The sequence below is a fragment of the Anopheles gambiae genome, chromosome 3 (assembly GCF_943734735.2).
Source record: "Anopheles gambiae chromosome 3, idAnoGambNW_F1_1, whole genome shotgun sequence".
NCBI classification, from domain to species: Eukaryota; Metazoa; Arthropoda; class Insecta; order Diptera; family Culicidae; genus Anopheles; species Anopheles gambiae.
In genome coordinates, this window is record NC_064602.1 from 82,663,406 (window position 1) to 82,688,827 (window position 25,422).

The following is a 25,422-nucleotide window of genomic DNA, read 5'->3' on the forward strand; positions in this document are numbered from 1 at the left end:
GGTCCTTCGAACAGTTGCGAAAACCGTCCACAGTGGAGCTTTGCTCACAGCGTGAGGGTGCTTTAGAATTTAATTAAACTGAACATTTCGTCAGTGTTGTGCTGGCTCAGCTGTGAGAGCTGTGAGGCCCTTTTGTGTGGATGAAGCTTTTGGTTTGGCTGCTGTGAAATATGTATTCCTTCCGCCAAACAGCGTGGTGTGTGTTTTTTACTTCAGCTAGTCTCTGTTTCACCCTGAAGCTTTATCGGAAATGAAGCGAGAAAAGTTGTTTTGCATTTTCGGACAGTGACACTTGGGTTTTGCTATCCTTTTTTCCATGGTGAGCCGTTGTCTCGAGATCATGAACGTCAACAGGACGCACGGGCACGAACGAACCGCTGCGAACGTCTGCGAATGCTCCGGCGCTCCGATGCTAGACGCGACGGATAAGTTTGTCGGAAAAATCATAATAAATTCATCACGTCAGCTTCCGCGTGTTGCGTGCAGCCGTGTGTTGGTGTGATACCATCCACACGAGCAGCAGCAGCAGCGGCGGCGGTGGCAAGGTTTTGCTGGGCGTCGGGTTTTTTTTTCTATTTCCTTGTTGTTGTTTTTTTTTTTTGATAGTGGAGTCTAGCAAACTGTTGAAACGAAGCAAAAACAAAGTGGTTAATTGATTTAATTTTCTGTATCGTATCGATGTGGGCTTGTTTTTTTACTTGTCGGTTGTCTTTTAACTTTACTAAGTATATGGTTGTTTTTCTTAGGTTAATTTAATATTTTAGTGTGCTTTTTCTATTTTTGGTTGTTTGGCACGACGGAACTGAGGTGTGTAAAAAATATGTTTCAAAACAACGTAAAAACAAACCACGATTATAGCAAACGATAGTTTCTTTGTCTTTTGTTGGCCGGTCTCGTAGTACAGTCGTCAACTCGTACGACTTAACAACATGCCCGTCATGGGTTCAATCCCCAAATAGACCGCGCCGCCATACGTAGGACTGACTATCCTGCTATGGGGGGGAATCAATTAGTCATTGAAAGCCAAGCCCACAAGTGGGTACAGGCAGGCCTTGACCGACATCGGTTGTTGAGCCAAAGAAAAAAAAAAAAAAATGTTTCTTTGTAGCACGAAAGTAAATTCTACTTTGCCTTACTTTGATGCTACAAAATTGCATACTGTTAGGCGTTATGGTCGCTACGTGCGTAACGTTGAAATGACAAATTTCAAGAATTAATGATACATTTTAAGGAATTTGCACATTTATTGTTAACATTATGTGTACAGATATTGTACAGAGTTGCGTCGAAAGTTTTTTTACTACGTGCAAACATCGATGTAATTGATTATATCACAATATTTTATATTTAACACTATCAATCGCAAGCAAATTGAGTGACTTGTATGGCCAAAGCAACGCCGTCGTTGATAAATTTCATAACATATTTTAACATATAAATAACGAATGTAATTATCATATCATTATTCTATCAAGCTACCGTACAATCTGTACAGCTATCCTTGTTTTCCATTATTCTTGCTTTAACCAGGTTAACGTTATCACGTCACTTCGTCACTTGCTAATCCAATCGGTCACAATACGTTCCGAAGCCTTCCCTTCCAATCAAGAAGGTTCTGCCGTTTCCGAAATAAATCATCCTAAATTCTTTTCCCACAGCTGAGATTTCTGGTTGACCCACACGACTTCCTTTGGTAGTTCAGTTAACGCACCGAAAAAAAAAATACTCAGCCAACAAATGTGAACCACAAACAGAACGACCACCCGAAACCCAATGGTAGATGTAATCACCCAAAATAAAATAAAAAAAAGAAGGAAAAAAATGATTTCCTTTACCCAACCACTCACAAGACGGTCATTGTGGCAGCGTTCTGGGACCCGAATGCCATTCCGGTCCAATCCTGGAGCTATCGGTTGATTTCCTTCCATTAGCATAATCAAATCGAATGAGCTAATGAACCATCGCCAGGAACCATCCTAGCAGGGGTTTTGTTCTCCCTCGTGATGGTAAGTCGTTCGGGTAACTATTTGAACCCGAGCAGCGATTTTCTCGCCTGCTTTCGATGTTCCTCCGAAAACGACACGTGACGCACCGGAACGCGTCCTGGTATGCGCGTAACTAGCTTTGACAAGAATAAACAGCACCATGTGTTGACATTATCTAAATCGAGTTGGTCCGATTTCCGATTTGGATGTTTCGGGGCACTTCGTGATTGCGAGTGCCAATAGTTGTGTTCGATGGTATTTGGCTCTTCCACGAGCGGTGGCTTTGTTGATGATTTTATTATCGATACCTGTTACTCATCGATTCCATCGTTAATTTATTTACGTGTCCGGTAGCGTAGGCAGTTTGAAGTATTGTATTGTTAATATTTCACGCGCTGTTTTGCTTCCGTTTGATGTGGCAGGTAATTCCAACTTCATTCCAATAATGAAATTTTGGACATATTGGTTCACGCATATTTGAATTCGCACACACGCGTGGAGTGGCAAAACCCCACTTTTAGTTTCACCACATCTACCGGATGCTCACTTTCAACAACTCGGCATCAGAATCGGGACGGATGGTATCGGAACTGGCACCACTTTGGCGGTGCGTTCGCTAGACGATTGATTATTTGATGTCAACAACGAATTTTTCGGTGCAAAATTCGGGAATATTCCTAGTTGCTGGAATGCATGACCGAGCCCAAAAACGTGGTAGCTTTTATTGAATTAGCTATTGGGGTGTGGGTTTTGAGTTGTGTGTTATTTGTTTTTGCACCGCATATCGCGTGAGTGCAACTGGAACGGATTCCTGCACAGCCGTAACCAACCCACCTGAAAACATTCCGCCATGGTTGAACGGTTTCAGCGGTTGCACCAATGTTTTTTTGCCACGATGGATGGGAATTATTGCGTCCCGGTGCTGCGGAACACACAATGTTTGTGGGTCGTGGGAACATTTTATCCGGTTGAACGACCATTGAAATGATGCAAAAATAATGAAAAAGTTTCGTTATTTACGGTAGCATATGATAGGTTTGCTTGCATGTTAGAATATTGGTCGTAATAGTAAAGATTATAAAAAAAAAAAATTGATCGAACTAGACTGTGACATTCGGTTTGTTTTTGGCATGATAGTAGATAAACCTTTAAACACAATAAAAAAAGATTTTTTACAGACGCAAACAGGCAACGTACTTAAACGGTCCTATAGTATGATAATTGAATTTTGATATTTTAATATTTTTTGAATTATAATATTTTTGGGCCGGTCTGGTGGTACAGTCGTCATCTGGTACGACTTAACAACATGCCCGTCATGGGTTCAAGTCCCGAATAGACCGTGCCCCCGTACGTAGGACTGATTATCCTGCTATGGTAACAATAAGTCACTGAAAACCTTGACCGACATCGGCTATTGAGCCAATGAAGAAGAAGATAAAATTTTCACAATTACTAAAATATTTCTTGAATAATTGAACCTTTTGTTTTATAAAAATGACTTATATAATGCTAAAATGGTGCAGATGATGGATCTTTTTAGGTACTTTTTAGAGACTTTTATGTTAATTTACATCATTACAGGATTTTCCAGGGGTTCTCATAATTGTGGGACAGCTCAACTCTTTCTTATGGGAAGTGAACTTCATATGATGGAAATTGGAGTCTATGGCACCCTTTTTGGACAGGTTTCTTGGAAATTCCTATTGGATTTGTCCAACAAGGATGCTATAGAGTCCAATTCCCGTTACATTAATTTCATTTCACATAAGAAAGAGTCAATAAAGTGTCCCACAGCTATGAGAACTCCTGGAAAACCATGTATTAGGTAATGAACGATAGTCTTTAATTTTTAATTAATCGATAACACATGGTCAAAATAAATCAATTATTTATTCCATTTTTTAATACTATTGCCATGCATTCAAATCTCAGAGTCTTTAAAATATTTCCTTTTTATTAAACCAATGAATAAAATATGTCGAATTGGATATTAACATTGTAAGAATTCAAAGCTAAATCATTTCTATTAAAAAGTCACTTAGCTTTAACAAACTGTGCCATCTGTTGGAATACAAGCAAACTTAAATAACTGCAGGCCACTACAAGCCGCGTTACTGATGATTTTCTTTAATTACATTCTTAATTGTATTCCATCGAACACACCTTCAAACACCACAATATCCATCGGCAGCTAATCGGCAGCTTTCGTTCTTGTTTTTCACCTTCTCTCCAGGGCTTTGTGTTCACCGTGCCTACCTTAAGGCGTCAATTGTGTGGTCGGCGATGAGCGTCAACCACCCACATAGCCTACAATGATCGCCGCAGCTCATCTCATCCACCAGCCGGGACACTGTTAACGCGGCTACGGAACCGGGCTCGGCCGGCTTTTACGCTCACCCCAGCGGCAAAACGATTACACGCTCCGGCGGGTGCAACAATGCGGGTGCAACTGTAGCAACGACGCCATTATGAACCCACCCGACAGCCCCACGAGTAATGATCGATCGAACGGAGGAGCATTCCACCGTTCCGTTACGGACAATCGGTTCCGCCGAAAGGCACTGAAAATGACATCATAGTGTGTGCGTGTGTGTGCCAGAGCATGAGTGAGTGTGTGCGTGTGCGTGGGAAAGAAGGTGTAGAGTGGTGAACGATCGGTACCGGGCACCGTCACCATGCTGGGGCATGGATTGCTGGGATTAAGAAACGGTGACCGAAGCAGCTGGAAGCAGTGTTGATGATTCGAATTGTGTGTGTATGTGTGTTTTGTGTATTGTTAGCAATTGATAGCAGTTTCAAAGTGATCGACACTTTGGCACCAAGTGTAAGTGTGATCACAGTCAGTCCGCGCATCAAAACAGAAAGGTTGTTCAGAGGAAGAATTTACAGCAACGTGTGTACATGTGCTTGCGGATTAGTGCTAGCGTAGTAATTATTTTGTAAAATAGTGAAACCGATTCGGCAGTGGCAGGCAGCGTATGTATGTAGGTCAGCGAGCAGCCGAAACGTATGACAAACTATGGCCCTGACGGACGGTACACGCCCGACCATAGAATCACACGCCTGGACCGCATGGCCATGGTCTACCGCACGGGACGCGTCGTCCAGGGTGACGCCGGGCACTAGTATTTCCGCTTTCCGCCCAGCCGAACCGTCCACCATTACCTCCTTCACCGCCTCACCGCCAACGGTTTCCTCCCCAGCGGCCTTCCATTCCAGCAGCTCAGCAGCCCGCACCTCGTTCGCCAGTACCAGCACTGTCCCTGGCAGTACCAGCAGTGTCCGTTCCCGGACCCGGCTAACGACCGTGGTCGATCAGCTGTCATCACTTGCATCGTCCACGGTGACCGACGATGATGCACGGTCGACCGAGGACGGTGGCCTCTCAACGGCCCTGTCATCGCCGTACGGTACCGCCACAACCGCCCCCCTGGATGGCTTCACGTCCGAGGCAACCCTGCCGACGACCCACGGAGAAACCGTGCACAACCTTACCCAGTCGCTGCTGTCCAACTACACCGCGACGGACTATAGCGTTGACATTACGAACGGCTCGTCGCTCGCGCCCGACGCATCCACGCTGGCCCGGGGGTCCTCCTCGGCAGGCCTTTCCCTTTCCCTGCCCGACCTGCTCGAGGAGGACGAGCTGATGGCCCTGTGGAACTGTACCAACTGTTTTTTGCTCAATTACGGTGCGGCCGCCGCCGCCGGTGCAAACGGTACGTCCAAATTCTACGGCAATGGAACGGTCGATCCGCGGGACGTGCTGCCGACCGGGGAGGATGATATACTCGCCAGCGAGACGACAATCTATCTGATACGTGTGATCGCGACGGCAATCGTGCTGGGAATTGTCATCCTCGCGACCGTTATCGGTAAGTGCCGGTAGATAATGTACGGGGTACATGCTCCGGAGGTGCTTTATCACTTGAAGCGCTCTCCTGGAAGGAGAGAAATTGGATTGCGTTATGTTTAGAAGGCAATCATAAACGTAAAAGTTGTGTGTCAAAAAGGGGGTTTTCTGCGTATTATTGTTTTGAAATGTGCGTAAATACAAACAATTGGTAAAATATGATAAAAATTTTAATTTTACTATCCTAATAATGTAAAAGGTGACAGCAGGATGAACCCTAGCCCCACTGTTTCCAACCAGCCTGGTCTATTGTTATACGTCGGGTTACCCATTCACATGAAACTGTCTTATTGCAACGATCGAAGGAAATCGAAAAATATTCTTGGAAGCCGTTTTGATAGAAACAGCATTTCGCCATCGCCAAGGGAAAACTGATCTGAGCATTGTGCGGACGGATGTATTTGGTTTCGAAAGGATTTTGAAACTTCCGATAAAAGTATCAAACTGCCTTATTCTATTCTGATTTCGATGCGATTTCAATCGAGAAAGTGAACTCCAAAGTAATATTTTACATTGAAGAATTGATCCATTCGACGTTGAAATGATTTGATTGCAAATCTAGAATGTTTTTTTGCATATTTTGTTTTTGCAAAGTAGTTGCTCTGATGACATAATATATGAAAATGCTTGCAGCAGTTATTCATTGATACATGTCACAACATTTGCCATTATTATTCGTTCACTTGACTTAATCATAGCTTATCTGTAAAAATCACGAAATATTGCCTTGAATAATTCTTAACTTTCGGGTTAACAGCAAAAGGACGCAAAAGTCTATCAACTTTACAACTACACAGCCTTGTTTTTTTTCATTTCATTTAATTTGTTTTCTAATAAAAGTCTCTTGTATATTTAAAGCCCGAAAGCTGAAATTGTCACCAGTCGGGTGAAACAATTGTCATCATCCGGGTTGTATCCATTTGGCAATAACGTTCCGCCATCATGGATTTCATCATTTGTGTACACACAAACTAAAGCCGTTGATCCTTTTCTATCAAAAATGTTTGAGGAATGAAACGAAAAGGTTTTTTAAAACTTATTACACTTGGTCTAGAGGTAGTCAGGGTTGAAAAATGAGTAACAGGTGAACAATGCAAATATCAAATTTTGAACATGTAACGTAAAATATCATAATGTCGGATAATTTAATTCTATTATGTACCCAATTTGGCCGGTCTCGTAGTACAGTCGTCAACTCGTACGACTTAACAACATGCCCGTCATGGGTTCAATCCCCAAACAGACCGTGCCGCCATACGTAGGATTGACTATCCTGCTATGGTGGGGAATCAATTAGTCACTGAAAGCCAAGCCCACAAGTGGGTACAGGCAGGCCTTGACCGACATCGGTTGTTGAGCCAGAGAAGAAGATGTACCCAATTTTATAATTCACACGTGGCCTTAAGCATAGCAGGTTTGTGAGCTATTTGGTTTGTTCTGGTCTTACAGATTCAGAAAATTAATAATAAAGACAAATAGAGAAACAATGAATTATTAAAAAGTGCTTTTAATTTGAAATTTTAAATATATTTTGTGTCATGAATCATAATGGAAATGTTCTTTGCAAAACGTACAACGTATCTTAAGTTGCTCACTTCTGTTTGATCCACAAAGTTCACAGCTCAATAAACAATAGGACCATGCGTTTATACTTTCCTTAAGAAAGCATATAAATACACATTCAATTTATTATCATCATTTTCGATTTGCCAAATTTGAAACGTAGCGCGCTTCAAACTACTCCAAATTCATGTTTGAAGTGTATCTTTTGCTGCTACCATCTTTTCACCTTTAGCAAATGTATTGGTTTGTGTTCCGCAACTGGCAGCAGTACAATATTTACATTTGGTTTGACAAGTTCATCCCATTTACGAGCCTCCAGGTTGCCAGACGCGTCTGGTGAAGCATTCTCCAAAATCCAATCATAATATCGAACGCGCATCAGTTAACATTGCCGATACCGTTCATAATACTTTTTTCCATGGGAGAAGGTAGCTTTTTCCTTGTTTGCGTTTGTTTGCTCTCTGCAATGTAAACTTTCCGATTCGTCTGCAATGATAGCGTAGAATAATAAGAGAGAGCAAAAAAAGAAAAATAAAAACATACGAAATGTAATGTAAACCAACTTGGCATTTCGAGGCACTTTTGTTCATTTGACAACATCTTCCGCACGGAAAGCGGAGACAGATTTTCCATCGTCAGCTTTTTCCCTCTCGCTCGCTTCCACAACGTTTGGCGCACGGTGAAGTTTACTCGGTGACGGAAGTCAAGGACACAAGCTTTGATGGACGAATTACATTTCACTGTTCATCGCACTTGCCCCAGGACCGCGCAATGTCTTCATCGCTTGTGACAGATGCTGCGAGAGACAGAGAGAGAGAGAGAGAGAGAGGAACGGAAGCGAATGGGACAGAGAACAACTTCAAACTGCTCCTTGCTGTCGCCAAACCGCCGAAGTTGTTTGGAGTGTAGAGGAACGGGACCCTAGGACCAGGGTGCGCAAGTCGGCGGATGGTTCGATGGTATCCGCGTGCCCGGGTGATAACATTGGTTCCATCTTGCACCGCTCTTCAACCACGCAGCCGGATTTCAAGGGCCCAGCGGCGATGCTCCCGGGGTGAGCTTTTTTGACAGAACTGGCAACGTGCTGGGAGCTGGGAAGAAAATATTCTTAACGCTTTCCACGCTTTCACAGACCATCAAGATCAGCGTCAAAGTCATTGCCATTTCGAGGGAACGTCACGCGCCACGTCGACGTCATCTGTGTCGGGGAACTGCCTAGTGCGGAACCTAGGAGGCTACGGTGTCAAGTGTATATGGTTGCTGGGTGTTTGATATTTATTTCCCTCCATCGTCAGTGAGGCTAGAGGGCCATTACAGAGGTGATGTTTTGGTATTTGATGATGTATGTAACGTGAAGTACATACACGCGCTAGGAAGTACGCATGAAGGAAGCACATCCGCACCATAGGCTGAGGGCGTTTAGTTTGCTTGGGGTACTTGGAAGCTAGCACGTGACTTGCCGGTGTGCTCTACCGTGGCATCTTGCACGCTATGAGATGCTGGCTCTGAGATTGGACAAAACATGGCACTGAGCTCTTGGCTGAAGACGTGCCGCTGTGCCAAAAAAAAAACGCCCTCCATGATGTGCACTTCTCTACGACACGTGCCTCACAAACCGACGTGGCCCAAACCGCAATTATAACGCTAACACATTAAGAATGATGCTACGTAATCTCGCTCCAAGGGTAGCATAAATGCAATTTAAAATTCAATTTTAAGCTTCATATATCATAACGTCTAGGCGAAGCGAACAAAAAAAAACGCTCAACGCATCCCTTGCTGAGTAGAAGCTTCTCGGCGTGGTAGAAATTCTCATTTGCCCCGCACGCGAAATCGTGCTGCTTCCTTGGAAGGCACTTCTGCACCTATTACCTATGCCAGTGCGGCACGGCTCGAAGCAATAAGCTCATTCTCGTTATCATCTTTAAAATCAAATCAAAATATTCGCTTCTAGTACATCTCTTTTCTGTAACATGTCTCACGTGTTGCCGCGTTTCGGGCCACTACGAAACGAAAGCTCTTGGGGGGAGGGCTGGAAAGCATCAACTCGCCGTTGTGCATCTACCCCGATGGGAAGCCTGAGACTGATCGTGGCTCTTATCGTGATTGTTATTTCATGACGTACGAGCACACGGCTCGTTCTGCATCAAGCGTAGGGTAACGTACTGAATGTCTAATAACCAGGGCAGATAGCACCGGAGGGCCCGTCAGTGTCTGTTGGGAATAATTTGCGTAAATTTACAATTTTTCAGACGAAACCTTTTGGAGCAAGGCAGAAACACATGCACAGGATGTTTGACATTTGCCGTTAGTTTTGCGGGAACATTTCATACGGGTAACGAGATAGTGAACCGAAAAGGTGAACTACTTAACGTGCCGAGCGTGATCGCCGGTGGGAAGATGATACCGTCACTTAAACAAACAGCTACCTTGCGGCTTTACGTGATGAGATTGACGTGAAGAGTTTGTTCTTGCCGGCCGAAATAAGCTTATTCCCGATGTCCTACAGCAACATTTCCCTGCCCTCATCGCCACACAGCCTAAAGCCTAAACGTCAGCTTGTTGAGAAGTTGGCAGGAGTCTGGTGCCGTACCCATGCAAAGGTACCATGTCGGTCACTAAACATCGGTAAGGGTGGAAATGCTTTTTTGTTCCAAGAATTGACCGGAGTGTTCGTACCGGGAACGAACATTTTTGAGATTATATGTGTGTGTGTGTGTGTGTGTGTGTGTGTGTGCTTGTGTTGTCTTTCTTGTTAGTGAATGCGTCTGTGAACGAGTCACAACTTTATTGATATCTCATGCATTACGGAGAAGGAGGCAATCTCCGGGGTATTGAGTTGCGGCTGCTCGTTAAGGTATTTCATGTCAATGTGCCATTCCGGATCATGGCTTATTGTGAGTGGTTGTAAGGGACCTGTTTTCCCCGGAAGTGATAATGCTAGTGCTGAGCAATTTCAGACCAACGGTTGGAATTGAATACGGGTTTAGAATGTTTCGATGCTGTGACCTGCAACCCTGAAGCCTTCTGTGTCATAAATGAATAAATATATGTTTTCTGAAAAAAAAACTATACCTTTGTCCTTTGTTATGACTTAAGCAAAATTCAGTGTTTTTGTTCCTGTTTTCTAGTTACATTTTTAGATATTCTCGACACTTGAACTGCTTCTATAAACAAGTTCTGCATCGAAACGATAAATTTGGCCAACAAAGAAGGGTAACTAACATCAGCTTCACATGCTGGTATGCCTTTTAATGGTTGTGTTGTAGTTTGACCTCTTGATTTATTATGATTTCTACAAATTCTGAACTCTGAGCTGGGAATTTGTATGCCTCTTTTTAACAAATAACTGCCACTGTAGCACTGTAGCACTGTAGGCCAACAATGCCACTGTAGCAAATGTTAAAAACATGTTATAATTCCTAGCAGATATAATAATTCTGACTTGGAGCATATTTCAAAAAGAATCCCAATCATGAAAATTCCCGAAATTATGCCTAGATGTTGGTTAATGTATTATTCATTCGATGACCCAAGGCTGTAACACCTTGATATAAACATTGGACGTGGAAGGTTCTATAGTCGAGTGGTTCCATGACACAGGCTGAACATGCAACGTTTAACTTAAACCTACGAACGCGGCAATAACACAATAATTCATTTTGAGTAATCATTTAGATATTTCTTCCATTTGACGTAATATCCTACGCGGACATGCTGGCCCAAACAGGTTTTCGATGCTTTTTTAGTACAACGCAGCCGGTTAGTTAGTCCTTACTAAGGGTTCGACGGTCCATAAGAGGCATGCCCCCTTGAGGTGCAAATCAGTAAGTCGTACGAGATGACCACAATACTACAAACGTTTGGATATTTAGATTTAGTTAAAATCTGATTAGGTTTGAGCCAATTAACTAACTATAAATAAAATGATTTTGTTAAGCATTGTTAGGCTATGGTTTTGTATGATTTTCATTTTTTTAACGTATAAATCTTTAATTTATGTGGCGTAAACATTTTGTGAGAATGCTAAAAATAAAAAGATCAGTGACCTTGCCTGTATCACGTTTTTTCCCTCAGGAAGCCGCTCAACTCAGTGGTTTAATGCATTTTTTTACCAACATTTTCCCCATTCTCGAGCAGTACAGCGGCGCCACGCCAGGATACAGGCAGCTATAAACCAACCGAAGGGTTTGCTCATTTTTCCACCAATATGTGAGTTAATTAAGCGTCTTCTCTTCAGGAAAACACTTTCACCGCCACTACGCGAAAGCTCTCTCAAGCTTTATTAGCATCCACTCAGGGGCGTACATACGTGCTGTGCTTGTGGGCAAACTTTCCCTACCTTGCAGCCTAATAAAACATCGGTAAAATCATTACACACTTTCTACCCACCGTCTATGTAGTCGTGTAGTCTCCGGAACTGTATACCTCGTGTAGTCTCCGGAACTGAACCGAAAACCTCAATTATGCTGCGAAAATTAAATTACTTTCCACTTCGCAGCGCTTCGAACCGAACAGAGTGTGTGCGGTTGATTGGTTCCGTTGTTTGGGAAGTGGCTAAAAAACGCACTCACACACACACACCCAAACCGTGTTTGGTGTAATGGTTAAAATGTTGAAAGGCTCCTCTGCCACCCGCACGCGCACACACTGATTTATTCCGGTTGTGGGCCAGCTAGCTGTAGGAGTGGTTTTCAAGAAACTGGCTGTATCGTAGCCACCATGGCAGTATCGTCGGGTAAAGTTGTGCGGGTTTTGCTTGCCTGTTGTATAATCGACTCGCTCCGGATGGAGAGTTAAAGTACACGTTTCCAGTGTGCTACACTGCCCAGCTTTTGGGGTGTTTGAAGTAAGTTTCCCGTAGGTATACCACAACTTCCGTCGCCCACAGAGTTAGTGCCCACCACGCGTACAAACCGGGGTGGGGTTTAGTTAAACGCTTCCTGCCCAGATCCGACTCCAGCTCTGGGCGGAGACTGAACAATATCTTTCCGCACCCGTATCTTGGTTCGGATGATATTAGATCACTGCAGCCTAGGCAGCGCGATGGAACTGACAGAATTAGCTTAGCTGCGGGCATAGCAGGCGAGAGTTTTCCACTCCACTAGTAGCACTAGGGGTTAGGTTCGTTAGCTACCGGTATCAGGACGCGCAGTGGACGCGCTAGAATAGATGGAGCGAAGCTCTCGAAATTGACGATTTATGATGTCTCTGGGAAGATTTAATACGGTGGCCCACGTGGTTTCGGTGCCCTTTCGCGTGCTTCAAAGACATTCCCTGTTCGCACAGGAGCATCCAATTTGGGACTGTTCACCCAAGCGCACACGCGCACACGTACACATCCAATTCCACAGCTTGGGTTGGGTGAACCACGCTGCCCAGAATATGTCAGAAGTTATTGATAAATGGCCTAATGGGGCGTCATTTTCGCGGGGCCAGCGCGCTCGCGCTTGGGCGTTGGGTGGGGAGGTTTCGCCTTTTCGCGCCAAGCCTTCGGGAAGCAGCATTAGGAAATGAAGCGTATCGAGTGTTTCGCTTTTCCGTGTGCGCAACAAAACGTAAAACAAGCATCGGGAGAAAACATTAGGCAACACAAAAGCGCACTGTGAAGGATGGGTTTTTTTAGAGAAGCTAAGTTTTTTGTTTTATTTTTTGAGTATATAGGGAGTTTGAGGCTTTGTATAGGGTGTAGCGAAAAGTTCCAACAAGTTTCCATTGTTGCAGAACGAATTAATAGAAGGAAATTAAAAGTTGAACAAACAATTTGTCATCCCAATAAGATAACGGGCTGCTAGGACTGTCTGAGCGTGCGATGGCCAATTTTGGTCCTTCGAACCGGATTGAACTTTTGCCGGGTAGGAAAAATCCTTCATATGAATCGTCTTATGTATGATCAAGCCAATCATTTGATTCAATGATTGGAGAAAAAATTAAAACATCTGGAGTATAAAAATCATAATTTTCATTAAAAAAAATAAACAGGATCTTTTCGACGTTCGATTGCACACCTCTGTGAAACACCTAATAATTGTTACAACAACAAAAACCGCTCTAATGCCACAAAGTCACCGTGACCCGGATTTGGCATTGCCCGATTCGCATGATAAATGACATTAATAATCGTAAACCAAGGGAACAATATATGAAAATTATTTATGGTCTACTTGCCACTTTGCTAGCGATCGAAACCAACCAACGATCATGCCCTGTCGACTGCTGTAAAGCTGAGCCGATTGCTTTTCGCTCAAAACACAGCTTCAACACAGTTGTGTTTGTAGGAGCGCTTCTAAGCAGCACGTTATTTATAGTGTGTGTGAAAATTAAATTACATTTCTACAGAAATCCCTTCAACACGGTCGATTGTGAGCGCACTCCAAAAGGTGAAACACCATACATCAAAGTGCGAAGAGAGCGAACGCGTTTCCTCGCTACCTCACCGGCAACGGGACACAGAAAACGGTCGTTACGTTTGAAAGCGTTCCTTTTCCGGCACAAATTAAATACCGGTGCATTAGCTTTAATTCGTTCGAGGAAAAAGAAATCCACCATCAGTCAAACGGTGCTGCCGGGACGGGCTGACATAGTTGAACAAGCTGCAGTAGTGAGCGGGAAGCAAAGGGAGTTGAAGTATGAAAGAATTCGCCCGGAAAGCGTTCCAGTTAAAATGTAACAGAACGGTTCTGCAATCGCATAGGGCAGTAGTATCCTGCAAACCCCGAGGTTCTTTTTTGGCCCATGCTTGGGATAAGGTTAGTTTGGGGCGATTACGGTAGCTGGAATTTTGGGACTTCTCTTTTCACGCTTTCTTCCCGTCGTTACTTCCAGCTGCTTCCGGTTGGATTGCAATTCATGGACCGTAAATCAATTAAGCGGAAGTGCAATGGTCATTGCAAGAATCAATGTGAATAATTTGATACCAGCGCAGGGAGTTGGAATTCCTCAACAAACTCACACACGCGAACTTTGCTCACTGAACGTAGAGCTTCCCGGAATGAAAGTGATTATTTTCATTTTTACTATCGTTTAATTCTATTTCACCTGCAAAAGTGGTGGATTCAATGGAATGGAGAACTTGAAAAGAGGGGGTTTTGCTTCGGTGGAATTTACATTTGTTTGTGAATGTTAAACATTCAAAGTTATTCAAATGTAATCGCGAATGGAAATGCAAATCAGTTGCAAAAATAGCATTGAGCTGCGGTTCTTTCTTTTTCAAAATAATTAAGGTGTCTGAATTCAAACTAAAATAAACAATTGAATTTCATACTTTGTATCTAATAACATGTTGCTTGAATGTTTTTCTTTAATACTTAACTTCAAAATTGTGATACCATAAGCATAAACAGAACCTACAAATTTTGGAGTAATAATGAGTAAACTCTACCAAGACAAACAGCTACCTCTATATATTATTATTTAAAGTCTGTTATAAATTTAAAGCATGTATTTAAGCTCCCAATTTATCAAAAAAAAATGAACTTAATCGTTTATTGTTGAACTCGATTGCCTCTATGGCACTTCCGCCACGTATCGTATACCAACCACTTGACTCTGGTCAAGTGTGGTTATTCGTTTTAAACACGTGCTCGCACCTCGCTTTCGGTTTCGCCTAAAGCGTTATAGCTGCAATATTGAAAAATCCGTGGAAATTTGTGTGAAATATTACTACCACTCGTGCGTCGTGCGGAGCCCGCGCAGGAGGAGAGCAACCGGGTCAACAAGCTCTTGATTGGCAGTGCGGTACAAAACGGTGAGATGAACTCATGCGTGTCACAACCGAAGCGAGTCCCTCACTCCTCGATGAGTGGCTGTCAGTGGAGTTGCTACACGAATTAGCACAGCTGATAGGTGGAAAATTGCTTACGAGGTGTGCGTTGGTTGGAAAGGCGGAAAAAAGGAATATAGAAAAAAAAGCATTCGTTAGAAAATTAAAGCTATGGATTAAAGTGACAACCAGAACAGCAATAGCTTGCAGTAGCTTTTAATTACAATCCTTATTATCACACAACAAAGGGTTAAATGAACATTATAACCAGCAAAACAAAGTATCAATTAACTTGTGAATTACATTGCAACACGTGCCAAACACAAAAACACGCACACAATAGGTTGTATAAGTGAGATTTTCTTTCTGCACGCATAAACCGAGCGTACTATCGTCCAGCCGGACTCGCCGTGTTACTGTACGCAATGTTCAAAAGCTTCACTCAACCATAATGGTGCCAGTGCTGCACTGCAATTGTGGCTTCCCGTGCTTTACAAAGTGTAAACACTGCCACTAGCACACGTGGACACCGATACAGCAGACAGGCTATGGCAGCATCCTTCCAGCACTCCGCAATAACTGTGATGGGTGTACTAGTGAAGCGTCAGTGTTCATGGAGATTGATTACCGGGACCCGGGAAATGCAATCATGTTGGAGCAAAAATTGAAAAAAAGGGAAAAAATAGCACGATACTAAACAACACTACCGCTTTGTGCGTCGATCCTTTCGGTCGCTGTTGCAACGGTTACGCCACGGCGGGGGATTTGATGGATAATAAATAAATAAAATACCCTTGTTCCGTTGGTGGTTGGAAAGGTGACGCGCTGGGTGCGAACGCCACCCAGGGAACAGGATTGATTACAAGGTTATGGACACAGTCCAAGGCCCACGTCCCCGGGCTAGATGGAACGCTCGTCCGCTCAGCACCCGAAGCACCCCACACTTACGGTAAAGATAAATATAATACAAGGCACCGGTAACAGGTGTCACATTCAAACGCCGTACGGCAACGTCCCGGCGAGCAGGTGCAACGTTCGCAACGTCCGACCCATCGGGGTAAGCCTGGCCAGAAACCAGCGACCAGGGTCCTTTTGTGCTCCGTTGCAGAAGGGTTAGCGATGTGTTATGCGATGTGCTGCGTACATTCGTCTTCATCATCATTAACCGGTGTGGTAAAAGTAGACACGGTCGGACGGTTACATCGCACTGTCCTCCTCCTCCTCCTTCCATTCCAGCCAGCCGGGAGGTTCAAAAGGTTTTGCAAACATTACGCACCCGATCGAAAGGCACCGCTAGCTGTCGGGATGATAACGGACTTCATCAAACTAACTGTCACCTGAAGGATAATAAATTACACGACAACGCCTCAACCGACGGTGGACGTGGTGATGCTGTTCGATAAATCTTCTCGTACGTTTTTTTCTCTATTCTGCTTTCCCACTTCGGAAAAAATCACTCGTTTTGGTTTGTGTGCCGTTGTGGGACAAGCGATCCCTAAAATAGGTGGAAGTTTTGAAACGATTGTAGTGTTTCCGGGCAGATAAGAGTGGCGCTTTTCGGATATTTTGGGGGAAGAGCAAACATCCCTGAGAGCTTGTTCCAATGATAGGCAATTAGTTTGGTGAAAAGGATTAACAAGTTCGCTTTTACTTGGCCCGGCTTTTTCTGGACGGTTTACCGGTGGTGCAGGTAAACACTGGTGATTGATTTCCGAGAGTTGTAAAGGTACGCTTTCTGATCTTTTGCAGGGAATGGTGTGTGCCGGTTGGTGACGATAACAGTGATTGGCAGTGGGATTAATGATGCTTACAATTTTTGTTTAGAGATTTTGCTGTTCCTTGAACACGATGAAACCGAGTAAAAAGGATTATACGAAAGGGGTTTGCTAGCATTAACTCGTAAATATTACGAGTTTATGAGTTTGGCGAATAATTTGTTCCTTTGTACTTATCAAGCTTGTAAATATGAATACATTTGTGCTCCAAATTAGAGTTGGGCAAAACGCACAAAAAAGCGGAACTGGGTCCGAACGATCCCAACAAATTTCGGACCCAGTTCCGAAGGGTAGGTTCAATCCGACAAGCCAGAACCGCCCGGAATCGTCCGGAATCGTCTGGAATCGTCGGAATCGCCCGGAATCGCCCGGAATCGCCCGGAATCGCCCGGAATCGTCTGGAATCGTCGGAATTCCATTTCATTTCATGTCATTTATTCAGTGCATAACCTAATACAAATAGATACAAACAGTAACACAAGATGCTAGCGTCCATATCGAACGATATTGAGGAACTCAGTGCGCGACATTCCTGGCTTAAATGTACGACAGACAGCATTGACAAATGCGCGACGGCCGGAACGTGAACTTGAATCGTCTGGAATCGTCGGAACAGTCGGAATCGACCGGAATCGGCTCTACTATTCACTACTATCGATTGACTACAATTTCGCACGATTCCGGTCGATTCCGGGCGATTCCAGCCAATTCCGGTAAATTCCGACTGTTCCGACGATTACGGACTATTACGACGATTCCGCACGATTCCAGACGATTTCAGACGATTCCGGACGATTCCGGACGATTCCGGACGATTCCGACGATTCCGACGATTCCGGACGATTCCGACGATTCCGGACGATTCCGGACGATTCCGGACGATTCCGGTGGAACTAGCGATTCCTTCTTTCTGGAATCGGAATCGGTATCATACTTGCCGGAACCGGAGCGGAAACGTGGGTGCAATCCGCAGAACCCATCTCTACTCCAAATCCTATGATGCAGTGCACAATGTATACTTTTAGGCGCATTTTGTTTTGTTTGAAGTCGATATTGAAGATGCTTTTGATGATACGTTTTGAGCATGTCTTTGCATCTACTTAGATTCGTACTAGGGTAAATGTACCTATAGTGGTGGTAGTACCAATAGTGGTGCTATTGCTCTAAAATGCGGATCATAGGGCAAATTTAAAGTAATTAAGTTATTTAAGTTAGTGTGAAATGTTCTTTAGCCTTTTACAAAGGGTTTAAAAGTTAAATGGGGCCATTCCGTTACTTAGTGACCGAAAAATCCATTATTTTGTGAAATGAGTCAACATTTTTCCAAAATCCTTAGGATTTCATAACGAAACTCATTTTTCTGTTAACGTTCTAAATGACCACATAACCACGCAATTACTAGTTTTGAAACATAAATGTTATTGTTTTACTAAAATTATTTGCCTTTTGACCATATTTATGCATTTTTGAGTGTTTTTTACCATAGTGCCATTATAGGTACACAAAAAAGGCATGTTCCTATAGTGGTTATAGTTATAAAATCAATAAAAACAGGTCGTTTTAGATTTTTTCGAGGATAATTTTGACATGTCGTACTGTTTTCACTAAAATAAGCAACAGAAATGAGTTTTATGTAGGTAATTTACCAAAAACAGGCCAAAATTCGCTTATATGGCTGAATGAAAAATTGACTTCAAATCAAGCACACTCTTCCGGGTGTAGGTTGATGACAGGTGTGATGCAGTACTTTAGTCAATAGTTTCATTGATCAAATTTATACATTTTTTACGATCAAATTACGCAAGAAACCTATATTATGGCAGTAATCCTTGCTATTCATACGAAAACAGCTTCGAAACTAAGTTTCATTGATATTATACACCGTTTTTTATGCATCTTTGTTTACCACCACTATAGAAACACAATACGACGACTATAAGAACCATACCACCATTATAGGTACAACGAAGCAGTCACAAAAATATGTATTTTTTCGTAAATTTGATGTATTTCATGATAAAAATGGTTGTGATTGCGTAGATAAAACATATTCCAATTGCTATGTGTTAAAATATTCAGAAATTATCCTTCCTCACACTTTAAATCCATTAAAACACATCTGTGTCACTACAAATTGCACCACTATTGGTACATTTACCCTACTTAGCTACTTATCATTGAATAAGGTTTAATATTAAAAAAAAAACAGTTCATTTGAGACCCATGACCTGTCATGTTGTTATGTCGTACGAGTTGACGTAACATCTCGTAGCTCCATGCTGTTATACGATACATCTGTTCGTAATGTGTTATTCACAATGTGTCCTATCACTGGAAACAATCACCAATACTACTTCGCCGAAACGAGCGCATGGAAAGCGGTACAAACAATACCAGTTCCAGTTACTAGGACCGCCTACATTAGCCTCTTTTATGGATCACTTTTCATTTCAGCTGACCGTACAGACATACGACTGTTGTTACTATTACCCTTCGTGTACTGTTTGTCATTCTTCCCGTCAAGGCTTCGACTGTCCCTCTCGTATGTTTTGTTACATCTAGTACCATCAAACGTACGCAACAAATCAAACCAGACGGATCGTAAAGGACCAATAGAGCGCTGAAAACGTCAGCAATTTGATTGAAGGTCATCATAAAAACGGGACAGTAATTTGATTTTCCATAGTTTCGGTTTTACTTTCCGCCGCAGTCACCGTGAGCTGACGCGCGAGTTGTTTTTCTGACCGCTTCCGAAGGTCAGGCGAGACAAAAACTCGTGGTCGTACACGATCGATGTCATGTGCCTGTGGTTTTCATTCGGATTTAAGTGTGTTTTTTTTCTTACATCAGCTCTTGCCGACGGTATGAACATTGTGAACGTATGGTGCAATTTCAATGTGAATGTTTTTACGACTTGTGTGCTATGAAATCAATAGGATAATTTAAGAAAAATTTGCATCTATTTTTTCGTAATGTTTTCTCAACAGAAACACAACGTTCAGGTTGTTTTTGTACATCATTGTGTTTAATGAAGGGACATACTGCTATCATCAATCAGGAGGTTTTTTTCTCTTACATCATATCATGTATTTTGTATCATTTTCGTAATCATTTTGTCTTCAAGTTATTGAAGCTATCATTTTAAATCGAAACATGCATAAATAGAATTATTATTATTAGTACAATTTGTTGCAAAAATTAATCTTTCCAGAGCCTAATTCTACCCTAAAATCGAAAACAAAAATGAACACCTTTTATTTTTGGATGATATTACCTTTTTAAAATTAGCTACCCAGCTACCTCAAAGTGTCGGCCAAAACATGAAAAGAAATCCCTGAAAGGATATTTTTAAACAATGCTACACTCAAGCCAAAAACTCCGAGCTGACCATACCCGCGGTGGTGGAAAACTTCAACGCGACTCTCTTCTGTCACCTTCGCTAAGCACCGGAACAAAACACGATGTCACCCACGGGGTTCGCAGTTTTCGCTAGTCGCCTTTAACCCCCTTCAGGGAAAAAAAACGAACCAATAGAAAAAAACCCCAAGCACAATTCAATTCCGGTCACCCACCCGCCGAAGGGCCCGATCCTATTTACAGCGACCCATCTTTTCCAATTATAACTTGTTGAACTTTTGTCTTTTCGGCAACGCTCCACCGCCGGGGCCGGGAAAGTCGTCGAATTTTACGATAGTGACACACAGAAGAGGGGAAAAAAAAACACCGGCCAAAGAGTTGAAGCACGATGAAAAACGGTTTATGATGACTGCAAAAAAGCCGTTCGCCCGTGTTGCGTCGCACTGTATCGCTTAATGGATACGAACGAAGCGCTCCAACCCACATCGGTCGGTTGTGTTTCGGTGAAACTTCCGGTCAGGTTTTTTTGTTCGGTTCGGTTTGGTTGTCGTCGTTGTTTGGGCAACTCTTTTGTTGATTCCCGGGATGGAGGAACAGGATAGGGCTTTGGGTCATGAAACTTTGGCGAGCGGTGCCTGCTTTCGTTCGGTCGAAATGACTGCCCTGCCCGGGTGGAAGTGGAACCGGTGACGTGATAATCATTTTTTCCCTCGACAGTGACATTGCTGACGTCACGAGTCAGGTTATTAGCCGGGAGGCACACGGTACCTCAATGTTTCCCAATGGGCTCACCCCTTTTTTTCCTCCACTTCGTTCAGCGTTTGCGGGGTGATTGTGATCTAATTATTAATACACTGGAGTTCGTGATTTGGGCTGTGGGAAGTGTTTTCGCCCGGCAAAACGTTCTGGGAAAGAAAGCTATTTCGGTATTAGGAAATAGGGAACATCCTTTACATTTTTGGGCAAAAGTGTAATTAGATTGTTCAAACGGGTTCGGGGGACACGATGGTTTTAAGGAGAAAGTCATTTAAGATACGACAAACACCACAATTTGTTAGTTTGTCCACTTAGCCGAGGAGCTCGATTCCGTAAATAGGTTGTCCAAAAATAAATTAAACGGTAATTGGTGTCGTTCCACAATTAGCGCGACGCCCAAGGAAAGACTGACGCAAATGTTGCTTTCTTGTAGATCATGTCTTCGAAGAGAGAGAGAGAGAGAGCGAGAGAGAGAGAGTGACCATGCCCGCTTGACGACACACATGTCTTCTACGAATGTAATCCCCTTTTCGCTACACAGTATTGATCAGTGAAGCCCGCTAGGGGTGTGTGCGTGTGTCATACTTGTTGACAGGGCGTGGACCAGCTCCCAGCACCCAGCGGGAGCGAGATGATCCGGACAAGTTTGATTTCAATGTATTAATTAATTTTCTATCCAAACCCATCACTAATAGCGTTTCGGGTTAGGCTCGTGCTGGGGACCATTTATTATGCTGGACCTGTGGCGCTGGCACCGAGATCGAACCCTCGGGGCAAGCATTGCATAAAGATGAAGCAGAGCTCGGTTCACAGTTCTCGTAGGAAGGTATTTTCATCGCACGCAATACTTTCCCTCGTGCTTGATAGAACGACGAGTAAATCACTTCTTAGGAAGCGGGCAGAGCATTCAATTAATTCTGCACGAGCTGCTTTACTTTATTGAATCATAATCAGGGGGGTTTGCAAAGGTATTTGCTGCATGACGATGTGCATGAAATATACGGCAAATTAAGTGAACCTTAAATTTGCGCATTTTATATCAAAGTTTATTACAACGTTCAAGAACGTTTTCATACACCATCACCAGCGTGATGCTAGGCTAAGAGCATGCTGGAAAGTTGTCCCCCTATACTACTACCGCGTACGAACAGCTGTGGACTGAAAACAACCTGCAAAAGCTATTAACAGACAAATAAACTAATTATCCCGAACGGTTTCCCACCCGGCCCACTGAAACACCCTAGACACCCACTGACATCTCCTTATATCCACTCACACACACACACTGCTTCCCTAAGCGTGTCGTTAAAAAGTGTACTCAAACTGTGTCCGAGCGCCGAGTGAGAACGACTTTTCGGTCAAGTTTTGCGTCGAAGTCGGAGCGTACTAAAAACGGAGGTGACGTTAAACGGACCCTGCTGGTTCGGTGGTATGAGGGTGCAATGAAATCGCTTTCTAGAAAGTTTGACACTTTCTCAGCCTGCTTTCTCAGCCCTCCTCCACTCAGCCTTTCATTCGCGACCCTCGGGAGCACCATCGCGCGGGAGGATGTGCTGTCGTCTGTAAGCGATTCATATTGGAAAAGTTAGAATGCGTTTGAAATGTTGCTACTCTGTGTGCTACCGTGTACCTAGCTGCCATTATGTCACTTTTGTTTTTAGTGGCTGGTTTTGCACGATTTCCTTTCGATGCTCAATTGAAATCGAATGGAATGAGGGATTTTTTTAAAGGTAAAATGTAACAAACTGCAGCAATGGTTTTACGGCATTCGGATGCATGGAAGCAGTGCTAGTTGTTTCAGTGTAGCTATCTATTGAAATCATGGGTTTTATTTAAATCGTAAAGTTTAAAATGTAGCACCAGAATGTAGGAACATGTATTCATATTCAATGTGAGCACTTGATAGAGCAATAGCTATCTGTCATCACACACTACCATTTATGATATTTATGGACGCTGGTTTGCAAAGAATTTATGGCAAATATTGTATGCGTCGCATCTACTTGAAAGCACTTAACGTTAAATAACAAATACTTCATATCGGAAAACTTCAAACAAGGGTTTTTTTCTAGTTAGCCTCGCTTCCTGTTGTAATGTACGCCTGAAGGTATGCAAGTAAGAGTTTTTTTTACAGGGTTTTCCAAGTCAGTTTCGAATGTAAACGTTGCTATTCACCGCGTACAAAATGTTATTCCACTTCACTCTGATATTTCATTTCGATCATAGTAAAATTTCATTTCTTCAGCATGATTTTCAATACTTCAACGGTCTATTACCATCGTTTTATCGCCGGGATTTAAAGCCGAATAACATCACCTGTTGACAGTTTAAGTGTTGAAAATCATACAAAATAATTTAAAAATTATTACAGGGTTTTCCAAGTCACTTTCGAATGTGAACATTGTTATTTCCCGCGTGCAACATGTTCATTAACATCAATCTGATATTTCATTTCCATAAAAATATTTTTTAATTTGTTCAGCATGATTTTCAACACGACTGAGTTTGGCAGCACTTTGTTATGTGCTGAAAATCATGTGTTGAAATTTAAAACTTCATTTTGAAGCAATTACACCATTTGACAGCGGTTGAAAAACATCTTGAATGCGGCGAATAATTATGTGAACATTCGAAAGTGACTTGAGAGACTCTGTATGATGGAAATGAAATATCAGAGTGATGTGGTTAATTGCTATGCGGTAAATAACAATGTTTACAGTTGAAAGTGACTTGGAAAACCCTGTAATGATTGTCTGAATAATGATACAATATCGGATATTGAAATCCGCATATTGGAACACGATCAATTTTTTGGGGCAAAACCGTCATTTGCAACACATAATAAGTGTTACATTCTAAATTGTGCCAAATGGTTCCACGTTGCTATCACGAAACCAAACTGTACATATCTTGCACATCCAAAGTAAAGCTATTTCATTTAGACTTTATCAAAACTGTCACCCTCTTCTCACCACGGGGGTGAACTCAATCGGATGTTGTGCGAGAGGTCCCTTTTTATTTTTGCTAGTGTGTTGAAATAAAGGATACATATATGTATTTGTGCTACCCTGCTCAACTTTCCAACTACCGGATTTACGTCATTCAGCTGTCAGCATCCAGCTGACGAAGCTGTTACGACCACGGATGCCACGAAGGATGCCGTCGTGTCTAACGAACGATGACACTTTCTATTACGGGCGGTACGCTCCGAAGTGGTGCGACAACACTGCACTATGTCTGTCACCCATTGGCCAAATCCTCCAATAGGAATCGAATCTTTTTCTCATGAGTAATATATAACTAAGGTGTTTCCATATTTAAAAATAAAACTGCAGTAATATTTAAAAAGTTTCTTTTTTGTTTGGTAACAGTTCGTGTATACACTGTAAAATGTTATCGCCATTTCTATGTTTAAAAATGAAACCTCTGACTAGTCAAACTCCTTCCCGAAAGCTGAACAATAGCGCACCCAGTGTTTCGGAGCGCACGGCCGAAGCTCTCACCATGACACCGGGGCGATAAGAGTGATTTGATTGGTTTCTCCTCGCCGTGCTGGCAAACATTTAGGGAAGTATTATTTCGCCCCCCCCCCCCCACCTCTGCCACTCCAGTCTTGTTTGTGCCGTGTCGCTTGATCTGCCCGTCAGACATTTCGGTATCGCTACCGTTGCTGCTTCCACACTCCGTTGCTCCTTCCGGGACACATATCAATTCGTGTTCGGGATTCGTCAAAAAATCCATCAAACGTCGCTGTCGCCCAACGCCGGTCGACCGGTCATGTCTAGAGAGTCAGCAAGTTATCCGAACCGGCTGCCACTTCATCGCTGGTCGGTTGGCTGTTGCTCTCTTAGTCCACCCTCTCTCTCTCTCACACACACACACGATGGGGACGGTGATGGTTGGGATCCTTGGACGATAATCCATTTTGTCACGTTTTCGGTCTCGGCTTTTGAGCTGGCCGGATTGCTGGCTTGGTGGTGTGTTAAAGCGAACGAAAAGATAGTCGCTTCGAGATTTGGGCAACGTTACTGGGCGTTTTTTTCTGCTTCTTCTTCTTCTTCTCCGTTTGCTCTTTTATCAAGACGCTTAAAGTAGATAAACCTGCTGAATAAGTTTCACCCGTCCCCAATTTCCTGTCCCGTTTTTTTTTTTTGGGCGGGGATATGTTTTTCTTCCCTCCCTGGAAGGACTCTAATCCGTCGTGTTATTGTAACGTGACCGACAGAAAAGGAAAAAAGCCGAACCGCCACATTGTGCCGGTTTAAACTTATCTCCCGATTGAGGCTTCTTTCGAGAGTTTCTGGGTTT

The 25,422-nt window shown here is 43.0% G+C and overlaps 1 protein-coding gene across 2 annotated transcripts in view; it reads left to right on the forward strand.

The window, feature by feature from the left end:
• Nucleotides 1–3,971: 3,971 nt before the first annotated feature.
• Nucleotides 3,972–25,422, forward strand: part of LOC1278365 (5-hydroxytryptamine receptor) — a 45,920-nt gene continuing 24,469 nt past the window's right edge. The window contains exon 1 of one of the 2 annotated variants that reach the window (XM_061657069.1): nt 3,972–5,863. In XM_061657069.1, the coding sequence (XP_061513053.1) occupies nt 5,008–5,863 (856 nt within the window). In that variant the 5' untranslated portion in view covers nt 3,972–5,007. The remainder of the gene's footprint in view (nt 5,864–25,422) is intronic. The other variant, XM_061657070.1, reaches the window with a different exon arrangement.